Below are 20,612 nucleotides of genomic sequence, written 5' to 3' on the forward strand. Positions count from 1 at the left end.
ACTGGAAGTTTGAAAAATTCATATAAACTAATGTAAATATGTAAACAGAAAACAAATAAACAACTAGTAAATAGATGTACTAAAGTTTACAATTCATTATACAATTATGTTGAGTATGGTTCATGATTCACATATTGTTGTTGACGGACATGGGTCCCGCTTCCAATGAGCGGGCAGGGGTCCGGGGAGGCCGCCCCAGCGGTGGTGTGGAGGCAACGCCCCCGGAGCCTGTAGAGGTCCTATGTCATTTTGGCAAAAATCGAACGAAAAATTGGCGGAAAACAAATGAAATACTGTTATATATGCAAATGTAGCTATATATCACCGATTTTTCTGCGTTTCGGCGATATATCGACATTTCGGTGATATATCGCCGATATATTGTAAATATCATGTCGCTGGGGGGAGTCGTGTTGCCCCCCAACGACACGGCGATATATCGCCCTGTGTCGGCGATATACCATGAGTATACCTCACACATATTAAATATGGTAAAGTAATATAAGAAGAGCGCATATGTCTGCCCTGACTAATAGAAAATCCCAACTCGGTAAGAGGGGCTTCATGAGGGTTGTCTCGTCTGGACCAACTGCCTCTTGCTCATCATGTCATGTTCTCTTTGATTATTGTTTGTCTGGCCATCCCAAGCCAGATGTCTCGATTACTCAATATGGACATGGCTAACATTATTCTGTGTTCAACTTTAGGCGTATAATACTGACCCTCACTTGGAAGTAAGTGAAGGGATGAATTGAAATTCTTATCTATAAATGTTCTGAAATGTAATTAAGGTTGAATTTGGTTTGCATCCTAGAATGCATTTTAGGTTGATCAAGTGTTCATTTGCCAAACGATTGATCAAATGTTCAAAACCCAGAAAAGAATCTTTCTAAAAAGAATGGTAAGGTTGCTCAGAACTTGAAACAGAAAATGATTGAATGTACTGTATTAAGTGGGATAGAATATAATTGGAAAGTGTAATATGACCCTCAAAATGATCTAAGGTGTACCTGGAAACATCACCAACTGGGTCAAAGCTACAACACGCCAAGGCTTCAAGGAATCATATAACTACCAGTGTTCCATTTACCTTTCTTTTTTGGTGTGTCTGCCACGCCTAGCTTTCAGACCCACCAAGAATATGAGAACCAACATTTCTGGCTTTGTTCTAACAGCTATGTGAAGAATATAGCCAATGTGGATGCTAAGCAAAGTAGATTGCCAGCAAAACAAGTAGGGGCAACAACCACATATAAAGTTTTGAATGCATTGATACTATTCAAGGGACCTTTCAGAAATAGTGAAAGATGATGATTGTTTTTGAGGATCCCATCTAAAGAAAGAAAGAAAAATATTCTTGCTTCTCAAAACCCTCTGGAATCTTGATTTGGTTGGTTATTTATGACAAGGGTTTTTCTTCAATATCATCTGGTGGAGTGTCTAGGAACAAAGTATGTTTTCTACTGCAATGCTAAGGCCTTATTTTTCTTTTTCCTTTTTCTTTGGGGGTAAAGCCAGTAATGCTAAAGCAGAAATACTGGTTTTAACTGAAAAAGTATGATGGGATATAATTGAAAAATGCTAGTTGGGGAGTAAGATTGGGGAGTTAATCCATATTTCAATTTGCTTAATCAATAGAGGGAGGGAAACACGAGTCCAAATGCTCTCCACCTAACTTGCCTGTCAACCTATCTTTCCATTCTTACATAAGGTATCAGGACCCACACTCACAGGATTTGTCTGTGTCAAGCCTCTGTGAGTGTAGGAGGATAGTTTAACAGGTAGGTTGGGTGGAGAGGATCTCCACTAAAGAAACATTCATAGGGGATCCCACCTTATCAGGTTTTGAGGTGAGTGCCTCGCTTGAATATGTGGTTTGAAGAGTGGATGAAGTGTTATGCGCTACCCTTTGAAGGAAAATGATTCACACTTGAAACTTTTTTTTTGATATAGGCATAAGGATTAACTGCTTATAGGGGTTAAGGCATGGTGAAACGAAAGTTCGGACTTAATAACTCCTTAGATTATTGCCTTTGTATAGCAGGATGGCAGCTACCATGCTAGAAACACATCCACAAACTAGAAACTAGAAGGAGACAATATTGGTAAACCGTCCCCGTTTTACATAATCCAAATTTGTAGTTTTCCATAAATACTGACATACAGTACCATATAATAAATAAATAAATAAATAAAAGGCTCTCAGTCAAGTTGTGAGCTTTAACAGTTGATTTTTATTATCCAAGAAAAACAAAAGTATTAACAGCTAAATCCGTGAAGGGCCATGGATTCTTTGTTTGGAGGCTTATGGAGGAACTCATCTTCTAGTTAAGTCATCCAAAGATAACAGTGGACTTGGGTGAGTAATCTCTGCACGTGAAACACCAATAATTCTCATGCACAAGTGGGTCCAAAGGCCAGCAATTCTCATTTTGTTCTGATGCCAAACTCCAACACCCGAGAATCTCCCCATTCCCCCACCTCTGCTCTCCCTTCATTTCTTTTTCTTGTTCCTCCATTCTTTTCCTCTGCAACCCATTTTCCTTTCTTTCTGATTCACTTTTCTTCTCAACCACTTAAAATGGCAGAAGCAATGTCTTTTCTGCCACTGATGCTCTTTCTCTTCCTTCTTCTCAATGGTGATAACGGGATTCATTGCTTTCAAGAGAAAAAAGTTCTCAACTTGCAGAAGTTTCAATGGAGGAAACAGGGTCATCTCTCTACATGTCAGCCACAGATATCAAGTGAGTTTGATCAAAGAAAAAAAAAAAAAAAAATTGTACATGACTCACTCTTTGCTCTGGAAAGGGAAATCTGAATTAGTTTGTCTGGGTTCTCTTCTCTTGATTTTATTCACTCTTCACTTTGGCTTTGCATTTTCAAGTTTTCAGGTTTCTTTTCCCCTGTAAATTAACTGTTTGCACGAAGAAGATGCCTGCAGAGTTATAAGCCTGCTAAGATTGAGTGTTTTCAGGGCACTATCTGTGCCTTGACTCTATCATAGGCTTAAAGATTCAGTGTCTCATGGAAATTTTTAACTTTTGAGTTATGCTTTCCTTGTTTGTTTTGGTTTTGTAAAAGAAACAGTAGAAGAAAAAAAAAATCTGCTTCCATAAATGCATCTTCATGTCTTTAATTCTTGAATTCTTCCACCTTCATATAAATAGAGTTTCCAGATATTAATTCTTCAATTTAGTTTTCTTAGAAACTCAGTCTAAAGATGGTTACAGTGCCTTCACGTTGTCTATTTCTGGATTTTTAGGGGCAGAAAAGGCTGCATCTGTACTGGAAATGAAGCACAAAGACTACTGCTCTGGACTGATCAAGGACTGGGACAAAGAGCTTCAAAAGCACTTAATTGATGATGATATTCGGGTGCGGTCATTACAACTGCAAATCAAAAGAGCACTTTCTAGTCAGACTGAAGACCTGTCAGAAACTCAAATTCCTGTGACTTCAGGCATAAAAGTCCAGACACTTAACTACATTGTTACAGTAGAATTGGGTGGTAAGAATATGACAGTGATTGTGGATACAGGAAGTGATCTGACATGGGTCCAGTGTGAGCCCTGTAATTCATGTTACAACCAACAAGACCCACTCTTCAAGCCAATGGCCTCCCCATCATACCAACCAGTTCTCTGCAACTCTTCCACTTGCCAGTCCTTAGAATTTGCTACTGGAAACTCAGGAGCATGTGAGACTAACCAGCCAACCTGCAGCTACTCTGTGAGCTATGGTGACGGATCCTATACTAGTGGTGAATTAGGTAACGAACACCTTAATCTTGGTACCACTTCCATTCAGAATTTTATCTTTGGTTGTGGCAGGAACAACAAAGGTCTCTTTGGGGTAGCTGCTGGTATAATGGGTCTAGGCCGCAGTGAACTTTCATTAGTTTCCCAAACACATGGCCAATTTGGAGGAGTTTTCTCCTACTGTTTACCTTCAATAGAAGGTGATGCATCTGGATCACTAATTCTAGGTGAGGATTCTTCTGTTTACAAGAATTCCTCTCCCATCTCTTACACTAAAATGGTTCTAAATCCACAGCTTTCTACCTTTTATCTATTAAACCTTACTGATATTAGCATCGGAGGTGTTGCTTTACAAGCTCCAGGGTTTGCCAAAGCTGGAATTCTGATAGACTCTGGAACTGTAATCTCTAGACTTCCTCCATCAATTTATAGGGTTCTGAAGGCTGAGTTCCTGAAACAATTTTCTGGATTCCCTACAGCTCCCAGTTTTTCCATTCTGGATACATGCTTTAACCTGACAGGGTACCAAGAAGTGAGCATTCCCACAGTGATGATGCATTATGAGGGTGATGTTAAGATGAAGGTGGATGTCGATGGAATCTTTTATTTTGTTAAAATGGATGCTTCTCAGGTCTGTTTGGCTCTGGCTAGTCTATCTTATGAAGATGAGATTGGGATCATCGGAAATTATCAGCAGAAGAACCTGAGGGTTGTTTATGATACCAAAGAATCAAGAATAGGATTTGCCGAAGAGACATGCAATTATGTTTAAGAATACAGATAAAAAGTTGTGAAATTTAATAGGTTGAATTGGCATGGAAATCGAAATCTATAGAATCTATAGAAGTTTATATGGGGCTGGCAGCCACAAAAATATTCTGAGCTGCAGTTCTTTTTGTCAAGATTAATTTCTAATTAGATATGAAAATGTAAGAAGGAAGGAGATATAACTCATATGTATGCCCTTATTGACTTTTTTAATGATTTGATACTCTGTTGCTTCTTTATGTAAAAAGGAAAAGATTGGGGTTTACTTTAGCGTCTCCTTCCTTTTATATCCCCTTCCCTGTTGTTTACCTGTTTAGAGAGTTACCTAAAAGCTAATGCTTGGAACAAGCCCATAGGGTACCATTAGGACACATTGCTATAATAACCAAATGGAGCTAACCCAGAGAGCTAACTTCTCCGTGCAACCAATTGAATATCTGACAGATAAGAGTCAACTTAATCAATCACTGGTTGTTGAGGAAGTTTTTTTCTCCTAGGAGCTTCTTGTGGCAGCTCCCATGGGTAGATCATCAGTTACCAGTCAATTAAGTAAAATGTATTTTGAACTTGGAAAGAAGGGTTATCCATTAACCCCCCCCCCCCCCCCTTCCCCCAAAGATGCTGGGCCCCCATCAACCAGATCTTTTGAACTTGGGGGTTTACTCATTAAGGTTCTCTTCAAAATCTGCTGGCTGAGCACTACTTGGATCCTGGCTTGTCTATGCTCAAATACCAGTCCAGAAAATACACAACCTTTTTCAAATGAGTCAGTTTCAACATATTAGTTTTGCTTGAGGGTTGTATTCAGATGATCAGATCAGGGTTGGACTCAGCAGAAAGCAGAAAAGGCACAAAATTAAGCTCAGGCTAAGCTTGGTTTACCTGATGAAAGCATTTATTTTGTCATCCAACCACTCAGGCATTTTCATCAGGGACGGACAACTCAAACCCTAGCTATAGTAAGCAAATGTGAATACTAGTGAATCATGTTGGCTAAGTTCTTTGTCTATTTATTCAATCTTTTGGGTAAGGCTAAAGTTCATGATGTATCCATTCTAAAGGGCTGTTTTTCTGAGCTGGTTTTTACTAAAAAAAAAAAAAAAAACTCATCTCCTTACATCTCAAACACTTCAGTGCCAAAACATATAGAACTTCAGCGATTTTTTCTGAGGAAACTGGACATTGTCTACAAATGGTCGAGTGCATCAATGCACCTCTTTCAACCTTTGAATGGTCTTTCCTCCCCCCTCCCTCCTCTTCCCCTTTTTTTCCCTCTCTTTCTGTACCTTCCACTTGTAATGTTCAGGTACAGAACCCTATACCAAGTACTACAACATGATGAGTGCTGACTTTACACAGTAGCTCAGGTGGAATCTTCAGCTTCTGTAATATGGAATGTTAACTTCAATTCTACTACTATTTGCTACAGAAAATTTTGCTAGGTGACATAGTATCACATCTTCATTAAAAAATTGAATAATATATATAGGGCATAAGAGAATATACAATAGAATATGAAACTAAATACATGGAGTTCTGTATTTGCCCCCACCCTGTTTTCTCCCCGTACCTCTCTTTGTCTTCCTCCTTTTGATACATGAAAGGAGAAGATGTATATCATCCTCTAAACCACAAAAATATGAGCACATTCTGATGATGATTGACAAAAAAGAAGCTAAAGTACTCGGCTGAAAAGAATAGATGGAATCAGGAAGAAAATTAAATAAAATAACCATGGAATATATGAGGAAACATGACATAATCACACACTGGGCCACTTCCAAACAAGAGTAATCCCCAATCTAGCGCCGCTGTTTCGAGGCAAAATATGCTTCCTATCTTTCTGCACGTGATAGGCAAATTAGAACACTTCAAGCAACACCACAAGCTATCAAGGCAAATGATTGGTCATTCCCCTCAGAATAGTAGCTCTTGTTAGCAATTCACATAGATAAGATCTTCCAGCCATGTTTAAGTCAAGTGTTGTTAATAAGAGAAACCAGCTCAATGTTCTCAGTTTCAAGAGTCTCTGCACCTTTTGTGTCCAACATTTCATTTGGGAGGATTGAAGATGTGGTATCACTGCTAGGAATCAAAAAAAGCAGACCCAATGGCAATATTCTCATTATATTGCGGACCAAGACAGCCAACCAGAGGTTGTCGAATTGTACCCGGGTAACTTTCAAGATATGGAGTAGGAGGCCCCCACCCCATGAGGACGTGAGTAAACCGATGTTATCAATAGACATCAATAAGGCAAAGAATGTGCCTTCTATGCCAGAGGGACAAAGCTTGGAACTAAGGACAAGAAGAGGCATCCATTTTAGCCGTGATGTCATTTGTGAAACTCCTTCATCAATTACGACAAAGAAATAATCAGGTAGCCCAAATTTCAGGTTTAACCGCAACACCAACACCAAATCTAACATCCCTGCTAAACCATAAATCAACTGTGTCCATAAAAGCAAAGCACGGAACGGGTATTCCTTTAGAATGTTTTGGTACAGTAACACTCCCAGGAGTGACCCTACTGAACCAATGCAGAATATGAAACCAATGTTCTCCTGAATCAAGCAAAAAAAGGCATAACTGTTGTAGGATATAACCACAAAAAATTTGTTCATAGACAGCCAAAGAAAAACCTTTAAGGTACCTGAGAGAAAGATGGACCCGCTTTATGGTCTGTATACCAGTAAAACATTCCTTCCTGGATATTCAAGCTCACTGCCAGTGACAAGTACATATATGTACATGGCCTCCAAACTTCTGGGCATCTAAGCGTTTTCCACATGGCCTTCGTGGCATCTAGCAACTTCTGGAAAACCTGATTCAAGAATGTATCTTAAGAATACAATGAGCAGAAAAGGGAATAGAACTCCCAGCAACATCTGAAATGGAGATAGTATTACCAGTCTGTAGTCAAAGTTGGGCATACGAGGTTCATTGAGAACTATTCCGACCAAAAAGACAAGTGCAGAAGGTATGCTCAACAAGCCAAACACACCCTGTCACAAAGGAATGAGTTTACAAAGCTGTAAGCAACTTCTGGATTCAAGCAATGACCACAGGCAATGAAAAGAAGCTAACCTTAGAGCCAATTAGATGAACAAGAAAACCACTGATGGAGTACCCTATTAGTGCGCCAATGGAGGCACTCAGTCCACACAAGCTTTGCATGTCAGCAGCAAGTGAATGATGAGTTATACTATTTTGAGCAACACAGGCATCAATTGTAACATCTGCTATGGCTACAGCAGCACTTCCCGCCGTAAGAGATAACAAAGCAAACACAACATTTAAATTTTTATGGAATGCTAGAAAAAGCATCGAGATTATACCCAGAACACCTGAAATTTATAGAGAGAAATAATTCAGGTCAGAGAACTGTATCAGTCAAATGCCACAGCAGTTAGTGCTACACAAATCAATTACACTTGCAAAGGATGGAGCTACTCTTACTGAACCAGTTAACACTCAATTCCCAATCAAGGAACCAACTAACAACTCTAACCACAAATCTAATAGACGCCTTGAGGAGTGACATGCCTTCTTACCAAATGGAAGCTTTGATTTTGCCAAGAATACCAAATCCCAGCAGAGGTGGTTGAATCAAAAGATCAGTGCTACTTCTAATGGAAAGTAGTCCCTAAAAATTGCTCTCTATGGCTCTGAAGCATTATTCAACAATGCATGTAGGGCGAATAAGTGTTACAGTTCACACCGTCAAATGAATCACAAACTACTAGGGGTAATGACATTATTAGAATCCCCAAAACTATCTATGTGCTGGGCATATGGAAAGCTGCTATTCAGGCCATCATGGAGTTCTATGTCATCAAGTAAATATGAATTGGCTCTAATTACTAATTCATGCCATTTTAATTTGAAAAACATTTTAAAGGTCCTTTCTGGATGTTAGAAAATATTTTCATCTTCTTTCTAATAACTTAATGTCAACTAGTTTAACCTAATCTGGTTGTTCCCAAAATTGGATAGAATGCAAAGATGGAGGCACTCTCTTACATCTAGATTTACCAGTTCATTGAATTAAGCATAAGAATGCTTACTCACCCACAAAAGCTCATGCCAAAATTGTATTCAGATGTAATACTATAAAAACCAAAGCTTAGCCTGTTTCTTTCCAATTTCTTTAGCTGGCTTGTCTTTTTCAATAATTCCGATGTAGGTAGCGCAGATTCGTAGATACCCACATGTATACTTCAAATTTTTTAAACTTCTTAGAGATAGAAAACCTATACACCAAGTCAAAAGCAAGAGATTACCAACCAGGACATGCATATAGCTAAAGCCAATGCATTGCAAGTCAGCTGACTAAGATATTATTTAACAAGAACGATGTGGTACCAACTCTCAAGTTCCCTGAGAATTTTATCCTGGAATAAGTGAAATAGTTTGAATGGGGGCACAGCTGTTGTAAATTTATGTACACATATTAAGCAATAACAAGATTATTTTATCACTGGAACTCAGATAACAAGATCATTCAAACTCCACCCAAGAAGCCAACAGAAAGCCATGATTTACTAGAACCATAAATTGATATCCTCCCAAACCATTGCTTGCAGGTAAAGTCATCCTTAATAAGGAGGTTCAAGCAATTCAGCCTCCCACAGAAGTCCTCATTTTTCAATTTTCCTAGACTGTTATAAGATCCTTCCAGGAGATAATAGTATGATGACTTGACAACTGCAGGCACTTGAAGACAGATTCTATGTAATTCAAGCCTAAAACGTTTCCTAAACTAGGTTGCAAGTATTTGAACCTATTTCACGTTATCTATTACTTCCAACAGCTTATATTTCACAAAGACATGCACCCAACATGAACATCTCCAGATAGAAAAAGAGCAAAGAAAACCCTAGCAACTTAACATGACAGTAGAAACATAGAACAAGAATCTTATTCTAACCCAAGCAACGTCAAGTGTTAAGTCTTGCATGAAGATCGTGTTATTGACAGAAAGAAAACTACAGAGTGAGCAATAAAGATATCAGAAATATAAAATAAGATAAACAAGTGCAGTATAACTTGTTTAGAAGACCAATATTAGAAGATATACAACAGCTACAATAATGATTAAAAGAAGCATTAAATCAACCATGTATGCATAATGACTACCAAATTCAGGATACCGTTTGACAACAAAATCAATTAAAAAGTCTTGGGGATAATAGTCAACTAGTTTCAAAGAGTACTCAATAGAATCCAAAAAATATCAGATCTCCATGGTGTAACCAAAAATCACCAACAATGAAGCCAAAACAGAAAATTTAGCAGAATTAAAAGCCAACAAAACGTTCATGTTTATTGCAATACCAGAAAAAATGAAGTAGGGCCTTCTACGATATCCAGCAACAGGGAGCACATCAGTGAGAAGACCGTATACAGGCTTGATCATCCAAGGAATAAGAGTAATTCCAGAGTACACCTGACTTTCAGATGGCTGAACCTTCTGAACATCTTTCCAGTAATACTCTGTACCAACCCGAGCCAGGCCTCCACCCAAACCCTGACTGATTCCATAAACAATAACTACACCCACAACAAAGCTCCAATGCATTTCCTCAGCAAGCATTCTGAACCAATACAGAGGTGCCCGTAAGAAATCCCAAAACCCATGCTTGGGTTTACTCTGTTCTGCTGATCCATCGCTAAGAGGAAGAGACTCTTCTCCCATCTTCATTTCCGAGACAGATTTCATGACAAAGAAACCAGCATCACAGATCAAACATCACAGTCGTGTGAAATTAGAAAAAAATTTCAGCTAAGCTGCTCAGATGCCCTTTCAGCCTTAATATTCCTTGATTCCATGTGTCACCAGAACAATCCAGAATCCGTTTTCTTGAATGGATATTGATGGTTTCAATTTCAATGCAAGAGTCCAAATTCATCCAAGAACACTCATCCGTTTTTTCAGAAAATCAACTGTAGAGATGAAGAAGAGGAGAGCAGGTGAGGAAACAGAGAGAGAATAGTAGATTTTGACCAACCAAACCCTACTTGGTACTTACTAGTTACTAATTTACTATACTATACATTGCTTGCCACTCTGTCCATCTGATGATCTATTAATGATCTATTAAAGGCAGTGGTAGGGTCACCAGTTAACAACAACAAACCACTCTCCAGTTCATTTGTGAACACGTGGCAATGTCTAATTGGGCCATGCAAATTAAGACTTGCCCTCCCACTCGATGACTTACCATGGATGTCCGCGTTGCAGAACTTTTAATGCGAAACGTGCCTCTGCTCCTTCCGCCGACAAGCTCTTCTTCTTTTAAGATTGATTTTCAAAGTGTCTGGTCGATGACGTTTTTATCATATATATATATATATCGGGTAGTTAGCTTTTATATTTACTTCAGTTTGTACTGTAAATCTCGACTGTCCATTTAGGTTTTTATTATTTATAAAACTAACGATCAAGATCAATATGTGTTCGAGATTAAAACCTTAGCCGTTAACAACACATATTGCACATTAAATACACAATATTCAAGTCCATTCCACGTATAAGGCGTATAAAGATCAAGATTGGTGGAATAGTGAAATTCATATTTATCAGTGCAGAGATATGGGTTTCGACTCTTACTGACGATAAAGCTTTACTTTGAGGATATAATTAAGGTAGGCACAAACTGGCCCGAATGAACCTGGGACACCAAAAAAAACATTCAAACTATTCATTGGATCTTCCTTTGAGCGTTGATCTACCATTATCTGATCCCATTTGTCCCCTTCATGGGTGCCTTTTGTGTTTTCCAAGGTTTTGACCTGTTACAAAAAAATATGTTCTTTTCTGGTAGGATCATAAATAATATGCTTTTCTACACAAAAATAATAATATGTTTAGGGCAACGGTGTGTATGAGCCGCCGGGTACCCTATGCGGTCTTTTAAACAATTTATTTGTTTTCAAAAAAAAAAATACAAAAATAAAGGTTCTCACTAGGGAAAAGGCACCCCGCGGCCCCCGCGCCCAAAACGGGACCACGGGAAAAAGTTCCTTCAAAAGTTCACCGGCAGCGGGCGGGGAGGATTGTCCCGCTAGGGAATTGTATAAAATATATCAATGATTATATGAGATACATTATTATATTTGGTATCTTCAGATATCACTTCCACCATAAGTGGTGTAAAGTTGCTCTTAAAATCAACTTGCTAATAAGGTCATAAATAGCAGACGCGAAAAAAAGATCTTGGAATCCACCCGACCTCGAACACATCGAAAATAACACTTAAAGTAAGGTAAAATAGAAGCTAAAGTTTCCTTCACGAACTAGAAAAGGAACAAAGTAAGACTAAATACAATTAAAATTAATTTTGAACTGAGGTTATGAGAATAAGATAATAAAACAAAATAATCTATCATTTAATTACATTATCTCATGTATATGTCATTGTCATTTATGTATTCAGAGTCAATGGATGAACAAATTTTTAGTTTTCCAAAAAAAAAAGATGCCAATTTTTTATAGAACTATATAAAAGGACGTGTAAATAAGCATGTGGGTTCTACTTATCACACGTTATATTTTAATAAATATGGCACAAAATTTGAATATAATCCAACTCATCCGATGGAGCTAAGTATTTAGAGTGGATGGGTAGACGACTTTCCTTCTTTATTTAACTTTTGGTAGGTGGAGTTCCAACAAGTCAAATTATTTTTCTTCACAAGAAGTTTTGAAAAGTGTGCAATGTATTAGGAATTAGGATTTAAAAACAAAGCCTACATTTCAGTTAAAATACAACACTAAATTTAATCGGTGTTCTGTGGAGGGATTCACACCTTCTAAATTAATTTCATGATCAAAACTTGGGGGATTTGATATAAGGTCCGAGAGAATTGTCTTTCTCTTACATTTCTTTACTATAAATTTAGGAGGAAAATCCTAATGAAAAATGTAATGTCAGTATTGTCACATCGTCTCTATTTATTTTGATGATAACAAGCATGAATTATTAATGGTTATTTTGAGTTGTGTTTGTTTAGTTTAATATGAGAACAAGTAGACATAATTCAACTCAATGCCAAATGTCTAAGTTCAAGTCAAGGCCAAGACCAAAACCAAACTAAGATGGATATAAAGTCTAAGTCAAAGATGAGCAATGAAAAATGGAGTGCAAGAAGACTCATGAGCATCAAGATCAAAGCACAAGAAGATGCAAAAACCAAGTCAATATCAAGATTTAGATAAATTCAGGACTTAGGACATCTCCACATGCACTCATATGTAATCGCAATAAATTATACACATATCATATCACTAGATTGACCTAAGATATATTAGAAGAGTGTATAAGGCTTAGGATTGGCTAGAAATACCAAAAACCCAATCAAGTCTCTATATGCATCTTAGGATGCACTATGTGCTACAGTGGACGTTTGTCGGGTCATAAGAGTGCCAGACAGAATTTCCATCAAATTCTGACTTAAGCCCAACAACTATTTTTTAATCGGCTCTTTTTGAAACGGAGTTCTAAAAAGGGATTCTATAGACTGGATGATGGATTTGGGGATTGAGAAGATGCCGCACTAGTAAAGGTTAAGAAGATTGGAGGACAGATTGAATGAGCACCACTTTGGTTTCATTAACAAATCACAAACCCAACTTGCAAGCAAAAGTTTCATATTTCAAATTTTGGTCATGAATAGAGTTATCAAGAATCAGATATTTGAGTTGTGTTGGGTGATCAACAAAGTCATCTTGACAAGTTTATTACAAATTGAGAAACATATAACATTACAATCAAACTTGGCTAACAAGTGGATGAGCACACTAGATTTCAGTCTCTACTCCTTGGGTAAAAGAGATGGTGATTGAAAGATTAGGTGTAATTAGGTTTCAAGCCTCTATAATCCAGTATCAAGAGAGGGGTTCATCCCCTTGACTGTCACTCTGTACCTGCATATCCTTCCATTTTAACAGTCCCAATCTTTTACCAACTTCTCATATAAGCTAGTATCAAGAACTTTTAGATCACTTGGATTCCTTAGCCTCCTCAAATGTAGGAGACAAGTTATTAATGTGTGGAAATCTCTGGTAGAGATTTACTTAATTTGACTAGAAACATGCGTTGATCCTTGTCCATTTTCTCTATTATGACAGTTGAGGAATCATACCTATTCTTACCTGTTACATTGTATACATCAAGTTCACTGTGAATGCCAATGTTCTTGTTCTGATCTAGGCAATGATATCCTTTCCTCCCCCCTTCTTAACCCTAACTTCTCTTCCGCCCACTTCTCTTCGAGCTTCTGTGATCGAGCCTCGTGGCACCTCTGAATTGGACACCCATTCTCCTCCTCTTTGTCGTCGCTAAAGTACCACCAGGTCATGAAGGGTTGTTTTGGAATCCAAAGAGCACAAGGCTTCGGACTTGCATCCTCATTTTTGTGATACTCCTTGTTCGAGGCATTGTCCTTTTATGCAATCATAAAATTGCATAAAACTAACATCGAAAACTAAGAAGGACCAAAAATTAGAAAGATAATATAAGGGCATGCCCTTGAACCTACTTTTCCCATGCTCTGCCTATCACCTCCTAGCCTATTGCTACACTGTTTCTCCCTGGCCCTCTGTGTCCCTTGGTCGTCTTGTGAACTTACTTCCTTTTCCACCTTCCCTAGTCCTGTAGTCTCTCTTCTTCTCCCTACAATCCCCTACCATTGCCTTTGTGTCCTTCCCCTTCTGTGATCCTCCATTGCCAGAGTCTCCTCTCTTCCTTCTCTCCGTCTTCCCGTTTTGATCTCCTCTCCCTCTTCTCTTATTTCTCCCCCTTCTATTGCACCTTCTTTGCCTCACCTATTCTCGTTGAATGATTTCCTCAGCCCACCCCTCATTTGGCTCTCTTTCTCCCCCTTCTTCCCCTAACTTCCCTTTGGCCCATCTCTCTTCCTCTGGCCCACTCCCCTCAACTTGAACGTTGGTCCATCTCTATTAACCCTCGCCCTTCTTCTCAGTCCCATTTTTCTCTTCCTGTCCTACCCCCCCCCCCAAAATCTCTTACTCCCTTGACCCAACCCCCATCTTGGTGCTTCCTTTGCTCTTTAAGCCTAGCCAAGTGGGCAGCCTACCCCTTCCCCTTTGCAACAAGGACATCTTGGAAGGAGCTTTTGGGATCCAGCTTGGGGGCACCTCTAAAGCGAACACCCCTTCTTTTCTTTATTGTTGCCAGAGTGCCGACAGTTCCACCAACCAATTTTGGAGGGGTTTTGGAATCCTAGGAGCACGAGGCTCCATAAAATATATAGTTGACTTACGATCTTTCGTCTTCAAATTTGCAATCTCATTTTTGTGATACTCCTAATTTGAGTATTGTTCATTCATGCCATCACCAAATGACACCAGACTAACATTGAAAACTAAAAGGAGAAAAATTAGAGAGATAATAGATAGAGCATGCAATAGTTTACCTCCATTTGAGCATGATGGTTCTAAAACCAAAACTTATCTAGTTTCCATGCTATGCATCTTATTAAGTTCCAACCTTTGCTTCTCATCTGGATGCGAGCGATTCTTGAAAAGGCTATAAGGGATTTAAAGAAAAACACAGAATAAGAAATTTGTTACTAAAGCTGTAATCCACATAGACTCAGTGATAAAACTTACGCTTCAAGCTCTTGGATTTGTTGTGTAGTCTGTTGAAGGTATCTATTCTTCCTCAATAGGTGTTCTACTTCCTGATCATCACTAGGTGTGCCCTATTAATCTCCCCCTATTGCAACAAAATCTAAATTTTCCCCATTCATATTTGCATTGCCTTGCCCTTCCATGCTTGCTTGCTACTTCATATTTTCATTCAGAGTATCAAACAACCACAAATATGAGCATAAAGCAAAACATAAAACAAGAGTACAACAGATGCCATGGTTTTTCCATACAAACTTGAAAACGTCCCTTTCCATACCTAAGGTTTTGAGCTTACCTTGGTCTTCAGAAAAATATGAGATTTCATCGATGTACAAGGATATTATTTGTAAATAAAAAGAGATTAAAAATAATTTAGTAAAGTGTAACAATAAGAGAAGTAAATTGGAATATTCAGAAGCTGAGTTGGGAAAGGAATTCATTGTGAAAGCTAAAACTGATCGAGTTTCGATCAACTTTAGCTTAAAGTGAGTGGAAAAAAAAAACAGATTTGAATGTAAAACTTGCAAGAAAACCTTTCCATCCTCACCAGAATACATGATTAATCCATAATATGGTGAATTTCATTTTCATTTCGATCAACTTTAGCTTAAAGTGAGTGGCGGAAATTCTTACATAAGGGTTTAGTATGATGCTATAATTATGAAAATTCCATCTGATGAAACTCAAATATTAATACAAAATGAAGCTTACCAAATTTGATACTTATTCTAAGCTGAAATTATAACAAGAAGATTGTTCCATAGGCTTCATTTAAAAGACCTACTCATACATTATATATCTAACTTCTTAAGTGGTAGACCTTAGCATTCAGGGTCGATGGGTAGGACACAATTCCCATCTTTGCTTGACATTTGGTTTGGAAATGAGAGTTCGAATAAGTCAAACCATCTTTATTTATAAAGAGTTTTGAAAGATCTATGACTATGAGTGGTTTTTCTTCTTTTTTTGTAAAATCTATGAAATTATTTGGCTTTTAAGGAAGTTGTAATCAGGTCCCTATAACGAGCTGACTTCAGTGCTGCACAATTAATGCGCAGCACTGTGCTGCGAACGGTTGAGAGTCGATCGACCAATGTGCAGCACCCAAGCAATTTCACTCTATAACCCAAGCGGGCTTTATCCTCTTGACTATAGCTCTATGCCTACTTATTCTTCAAATTCGCAGTGTCAAACTTTCACTAACCTACTTGCTGCATCCTCTTCTCATATAATCTAGATTCTAGTGTAAAAAAACTTTCAGATCACTTGATTCCTTAGCCTCCTCACATATATGAAACAGGTTATTAATGTGAGAAATGTCCTATGGAGCTATACTTTGACTAGAAACAGCCACTTACTCTGATCCACTTCCCTGTTCTGAGAGTTGAGGAATTACACCTTTTCTTGCCTTCTAACATGGTACAAATCAACTTCACTGTGAATGCTAGTGTTCTTGTTTTGGTCTAGAAACAATGATATCCTCTCTGTTTTAGTTTCTACTGCTCAAATAAATTGTTGAGACAAATACCAAATAAATATGAAGACAAATGAAATACAGCAAAAATGGAGCACAGGTTTGATATGATTCTTAAATCAATATGATGTACTATGTTAAAGGGTAAAGCTGAAGATGATTCACAATATAATGGAAAAAGATACAGCAGAGATCTCTCAAAACGAATAAAAAACGAAAGTATATAGAAAATTTCGATCATTAACCCCTGATGTCGCGATCACAGAAAAGGTGATTTTGCTCTGTCCATTAACTTATTAGTCCACATCTAAACAGTATTTGATGTGCTCATGAATTTACATTTTAAGTCCATTAAACAAACTCATTACAGAAACATTTTAGTGTACTAATTTGCTATTAATCAGAAGCTATTCAGATGAAATCATTCATGGTCTCTTGGGGTTGAGAATAAGGAGTAGACTAGTCTGGAATGCAGACTCTGGAAATTTATCAGAGTCCGTGGATATTTATCAGAGTCTGGAATTGACATCATTGTAGGAGCTATTTGATGGTGCTCCCACTCTCCACAGAGATATAAGTGGGGGATATCTGAAGGCAAAGTAGAGAAATGCATTCTCCTGCAAGTTAACTGCTCATTCCAGCAGAAAGATAACCAATATATTAGCACACTTGATATTGAACAAAGGGGTAGCAATACCCATATGTTGTTCAGGAATCATACTCTCCTCTCCATACCAAACACCTCACCCCCCAACCCCCCCCCCCCTCTTCCTTTATCATCCATCAGTTTGGTTTTGCTAAATTGACTGTAATATAAGCTTAAAAGTTACTGAGTTTATCTCAACAAGATCTTCTGTTTTACACCCTTCCACCAAAAGTTGCGGTATCACATAAGAGGTTAACTTGGTACTACCACCCACCAGGAAGGTAGGGAATCAACTTCTTCCTAAAATTACTGCTTATTAATTAACCAGCTTTACATGCAAAATGCAAATCCAGACTAAAGGACTTGTTTTGTATAGCAAAGCTTAGCTGGGTCATTCTTGTTCATAGGAAATGATACTATCATAAATGAAACAATAGCCGGACTGATCAAATTTGTCAGCAAAGGCAACATTAGATGAATGGTTGACAGGAATGTGTTATATCTTTTATGCCAAATCTATCACAATACACAATGCTTTTTGTTGAACAATATTTCCACCAAGAACATGACACCTTTGGATTGAAGATGAAACAAATAACTCCTTCCACAGGTATTTCACAGTGCTCTTTGAGAGTTTTGTCTACACTATTAACACATCTGTTAAGAGTAATGGACAACAAAAGCAATATAAATATGCATCATTCGTGCCTGGTCATCTAGAAATGTGTTAAAAGGTGAGAAGAGCGAGCCATTTGATTCTTTGGCAGAATTAGGCTTCATAGCATCTGACTTGATGCTTTGATGACTCTGATCACAGGTTTAGGTCTATTAACTCTTTAAATCTAATGATTCAACTCATGATAACAAATTTATTTGATCTGAAATACTTCAATTATAATTAGATGAGTGCACCAGACAACAGTAACAAAGACAAAAAATTATTACCATTCTAAATGCACAAGCAAAAAATATTCCCAAGGAATTATGGCACATCAAATAAGAGTTTCTCAGTTGGATCTTATCAAGAAAAGACACCCCAGTAAGAAAACATGGCTAGAAAAAATGACTGGTGTAAGATTCAAGGTAAAGTTGCTAAAGGTTTGGTAATCTACTTCTTAAAGAAGATAATCCAGTCAAAACAAAAACAAAATGGCATCATATAATCATGTAAACCACAGAGGTCAGAGATATAATCTCTTGTATTCTTCTCAGACATCTCTGAATCTGCAGCTCAACATGCACTGTCAACAAATGTAACCATCAACACAACACCCATCCTGAAGTGCTTCCCAAAATCCAAGAATCTCATCAAACCATATTCCATTTTCCTATGGTTCCTTGTCAGTAAAGAAAAGTTAAAAGGTTAGGTGTCCTTTCATATCGAGTACCAAAACTAATTGTTATTCAGGTGACCCCCATCTTGACAAAAACTTTGCACCCTCACCAACCCATTTTTCTTACAAGTTAGACAAAGACAATCACCTTTATTTCTAAGCTGATACAGAAACTCTCGTTTCGTTTCTGTAAATCTCACAAGTAAACAAACAGAAATCCGTAAATTTTCACCAACCCAATGTACCACATTTGGTCGCTAAAATTGCATGGGCTCTTGATTTGCCCTAAATCATTCATTACAGTGAAGCCAAATTGATCCCAAATATCAGAAACACAGATAAAATAAAATAACACATCTTGTTGAGGTATAACCCTAACACATCTCACCTGCAGACTAGCTAAAATATCACAAAATCCAAAACCCTTAGCAGCAAACCATCATCAGTTATAGTATTATAAGAGAAAAAGTCAAGATAACAATCGCTTTTGCTGTTTCCCAGGGCATCTGTAAGAGTAGTAAAATCCAAATTCGCCACACAACCATCATTTATTTATCATTACCACAATCCCCATAGCTACAGTCATCACCATCGTCATCAACCACAAAACACGAAAGACCCTTTTGACGAAACAAACAGAAACCCAGAAACACACAATCTATTTAATGAAGACTAAGCAACGCGACCTACAACAGAGTACTTAGCTTCGAACTTTTTCTCCCAATCGTTGAGGACACCCGTCTCTTTCTCAGAGAGACCATCAAGAGAAGCGCAGACGTCTTCTTCGTTCTTGCTCATCTTGGCCAGAGCTCGACTCGCATCTTTGCCGGCAAACATACAGTAGGAACCGCCAGGACCATAGAAGTTCTTGGCAGAGGAGACGTCAAAGATTCTCCCCTTGATTGCTACGTATATGGGCTTGCTTGGGTCAGAACCATCGAATTGTTTAAGCTGCTGCTCTGTTAGCTCCATTTTCGGATTGGTTGTTCAAGCTGCGATTCAATAATAATCTGAAATCTACTGAGAGCGAGCGACAAAAAGGTCCGACCAAGGCATTTTAAGGCCACGGGAGTGAGGCCCCATGGAGAGAGAGAGGATCAGGGGTAAATCAGGAAATTCATTTCAAAATTTCTGTAATCTATAGCTGTTGGCCGGTAGGTTGGCCGGTAGACTGGAGGTAAATAGCGTGGAATGTCGGTGTCTTCCTTTCATTCAAACAAAATTTGTACAGAGTGGCACGAGCTGTTGGAATCTGGGATTCAGATCCTCGCCGTTCCCCATTGGTATGGGTCTCGAGTATTGTATCGGTCAGATGATTTTAAAAGACGTATCGTCCTGTGTCAAATATTGTATCATTTTAGTGTAATTCAATAGAGAGACATATCAAGATGTATCGTATTGATTTTGTCAAATATGGATACATATCAATTAGTATAGTATGATATTTTGAGATACTTTAAACCTTGCTGTGTGGGCTGGTTTAATTTTAAATGTTAGATGAAGTATAGGCTGTATAGCCATACTTCTTGAAAATAGACCGATTAGAAGAAAAAAAATGCGAAGACGAAAATGATCCCACTGTTGTGGGTTGATCCTTGCTGATGACATATATAATATTTTACATTCTTATACATAAAAAGAGCCTTGTACAGGAACAAATCAAAATAAGTATCTTAATTATAGAATCTACTGTCTAAAACCATTTTATGTCATGTGTTAAGAGTGCATGCCCGGGGTCACTAAGTTTTTTTTTTTCTTTTCCTTTCTTTTTTTTTGGTGAAAAGGGTCACTAAAAGCTAGTCAATGTGTGCCAGATGCCATGCCATGCCAAAAGAAAACGGTTACTGCTATTTGTCGGTTTGGTGAGATTTTCGATTTGAAACCTAAGGATTTAGATTGAGCTTTGGCCGACGGTTTGGACTAAATTAAAATCAAATGAAAATTTACCTCAACTCAAATCCAGCCCCACACACAA

At 38.0% G+C, this 20,612-nt stretch overlaps 3 protein-coding genes across 3 annotated transcripts; 1 reads left to right on the top strand and 2 right to left on the bottom strand.

Moving 5' to 3' along the window:
* The first annotated feature begins 2,447 nt into the window (after window positions 1-2,447).
* Window positions 2,448-5,038, top strand: LOC149021822 (Eukaryotic aspartyl protease family protein). Its single transcript, XM_089150002.1, has 2 exons — window positions 2,448-2,744; window positions 3,263-5,038. The coding sequence occupies exons 1-2, from the start codon at window positions 2,582-2,584 to the stop codon at window positions 4,528-4,530; spliced, it is 1,431 nt and encodes a 476-aa protein (XP_089006128.1). The 5' UTR covers window positions 2,448-2,581; the 3' UTR covers window positions 4,531-5,038.
* A 131-nt stretch (window positions 5,039-5,169) lies between these two features.
* Window positions 5,170-10,563, bottom strand: LOC149021823 (putative folate-biopterin transporter 2). The gene is made up of 5 exons (XM_089150003.1): window positions 9,864-10,563; window positions 7,614-7,873; window positions 7,436-7,531; window positions 7,180-7,350; window positions 5,170-7,090 (listed from the first exon to the last, which is right to left on the bottom strand). Exons 1-5 carry the CDS (start codon window positions 10,246-10,248, stop codon window positions 6,503-6,505), a joined length of 1,500 nt encoding a protein of 499 aa, XP_089006129.1. The 5' UTR covers window positions 10,249-10,563; the 3' UTR covers window positions 5,170-6,502.
* A 6,924-nt stretch (window positions 10,564-17,487) lies between these two features.
* On the bottom strand, window positions 17,488-19,677 carry MAPR2 (membrane-associated progesterone binding protein 2). Its single transcript, XM_089150004.1, has one exon. It carries the CDS (start codon window positions 19,607-19,609, stop codon window positions 19,310-19,312), a length of 300 nt encoding a protein of 99 aa, XP_089006130.1. The 5' UTR covers window positions 19,610-19,677; the 3' UTR covers window positions 17,488-19,309.
* Between the last annotated feature and the right edge of the window lie 935 nt (window positions 19,678-20,612).

The sequence above is a fragment of the Hakea prostrata genome, chromosome 3, assembly GCF_041222555.1.
Source record: "Hakea prostrata isolate BN-2017 chromosome 3, UWA_Hpros_2, whole genome shotgun sequence".
Taxonomy (NCBI): Eukaryota; Viridiplantae; Streptophyta; class Magnoliopsida; order Proteales; family Proteaceae; genus Hakea; species Hakea prostrata.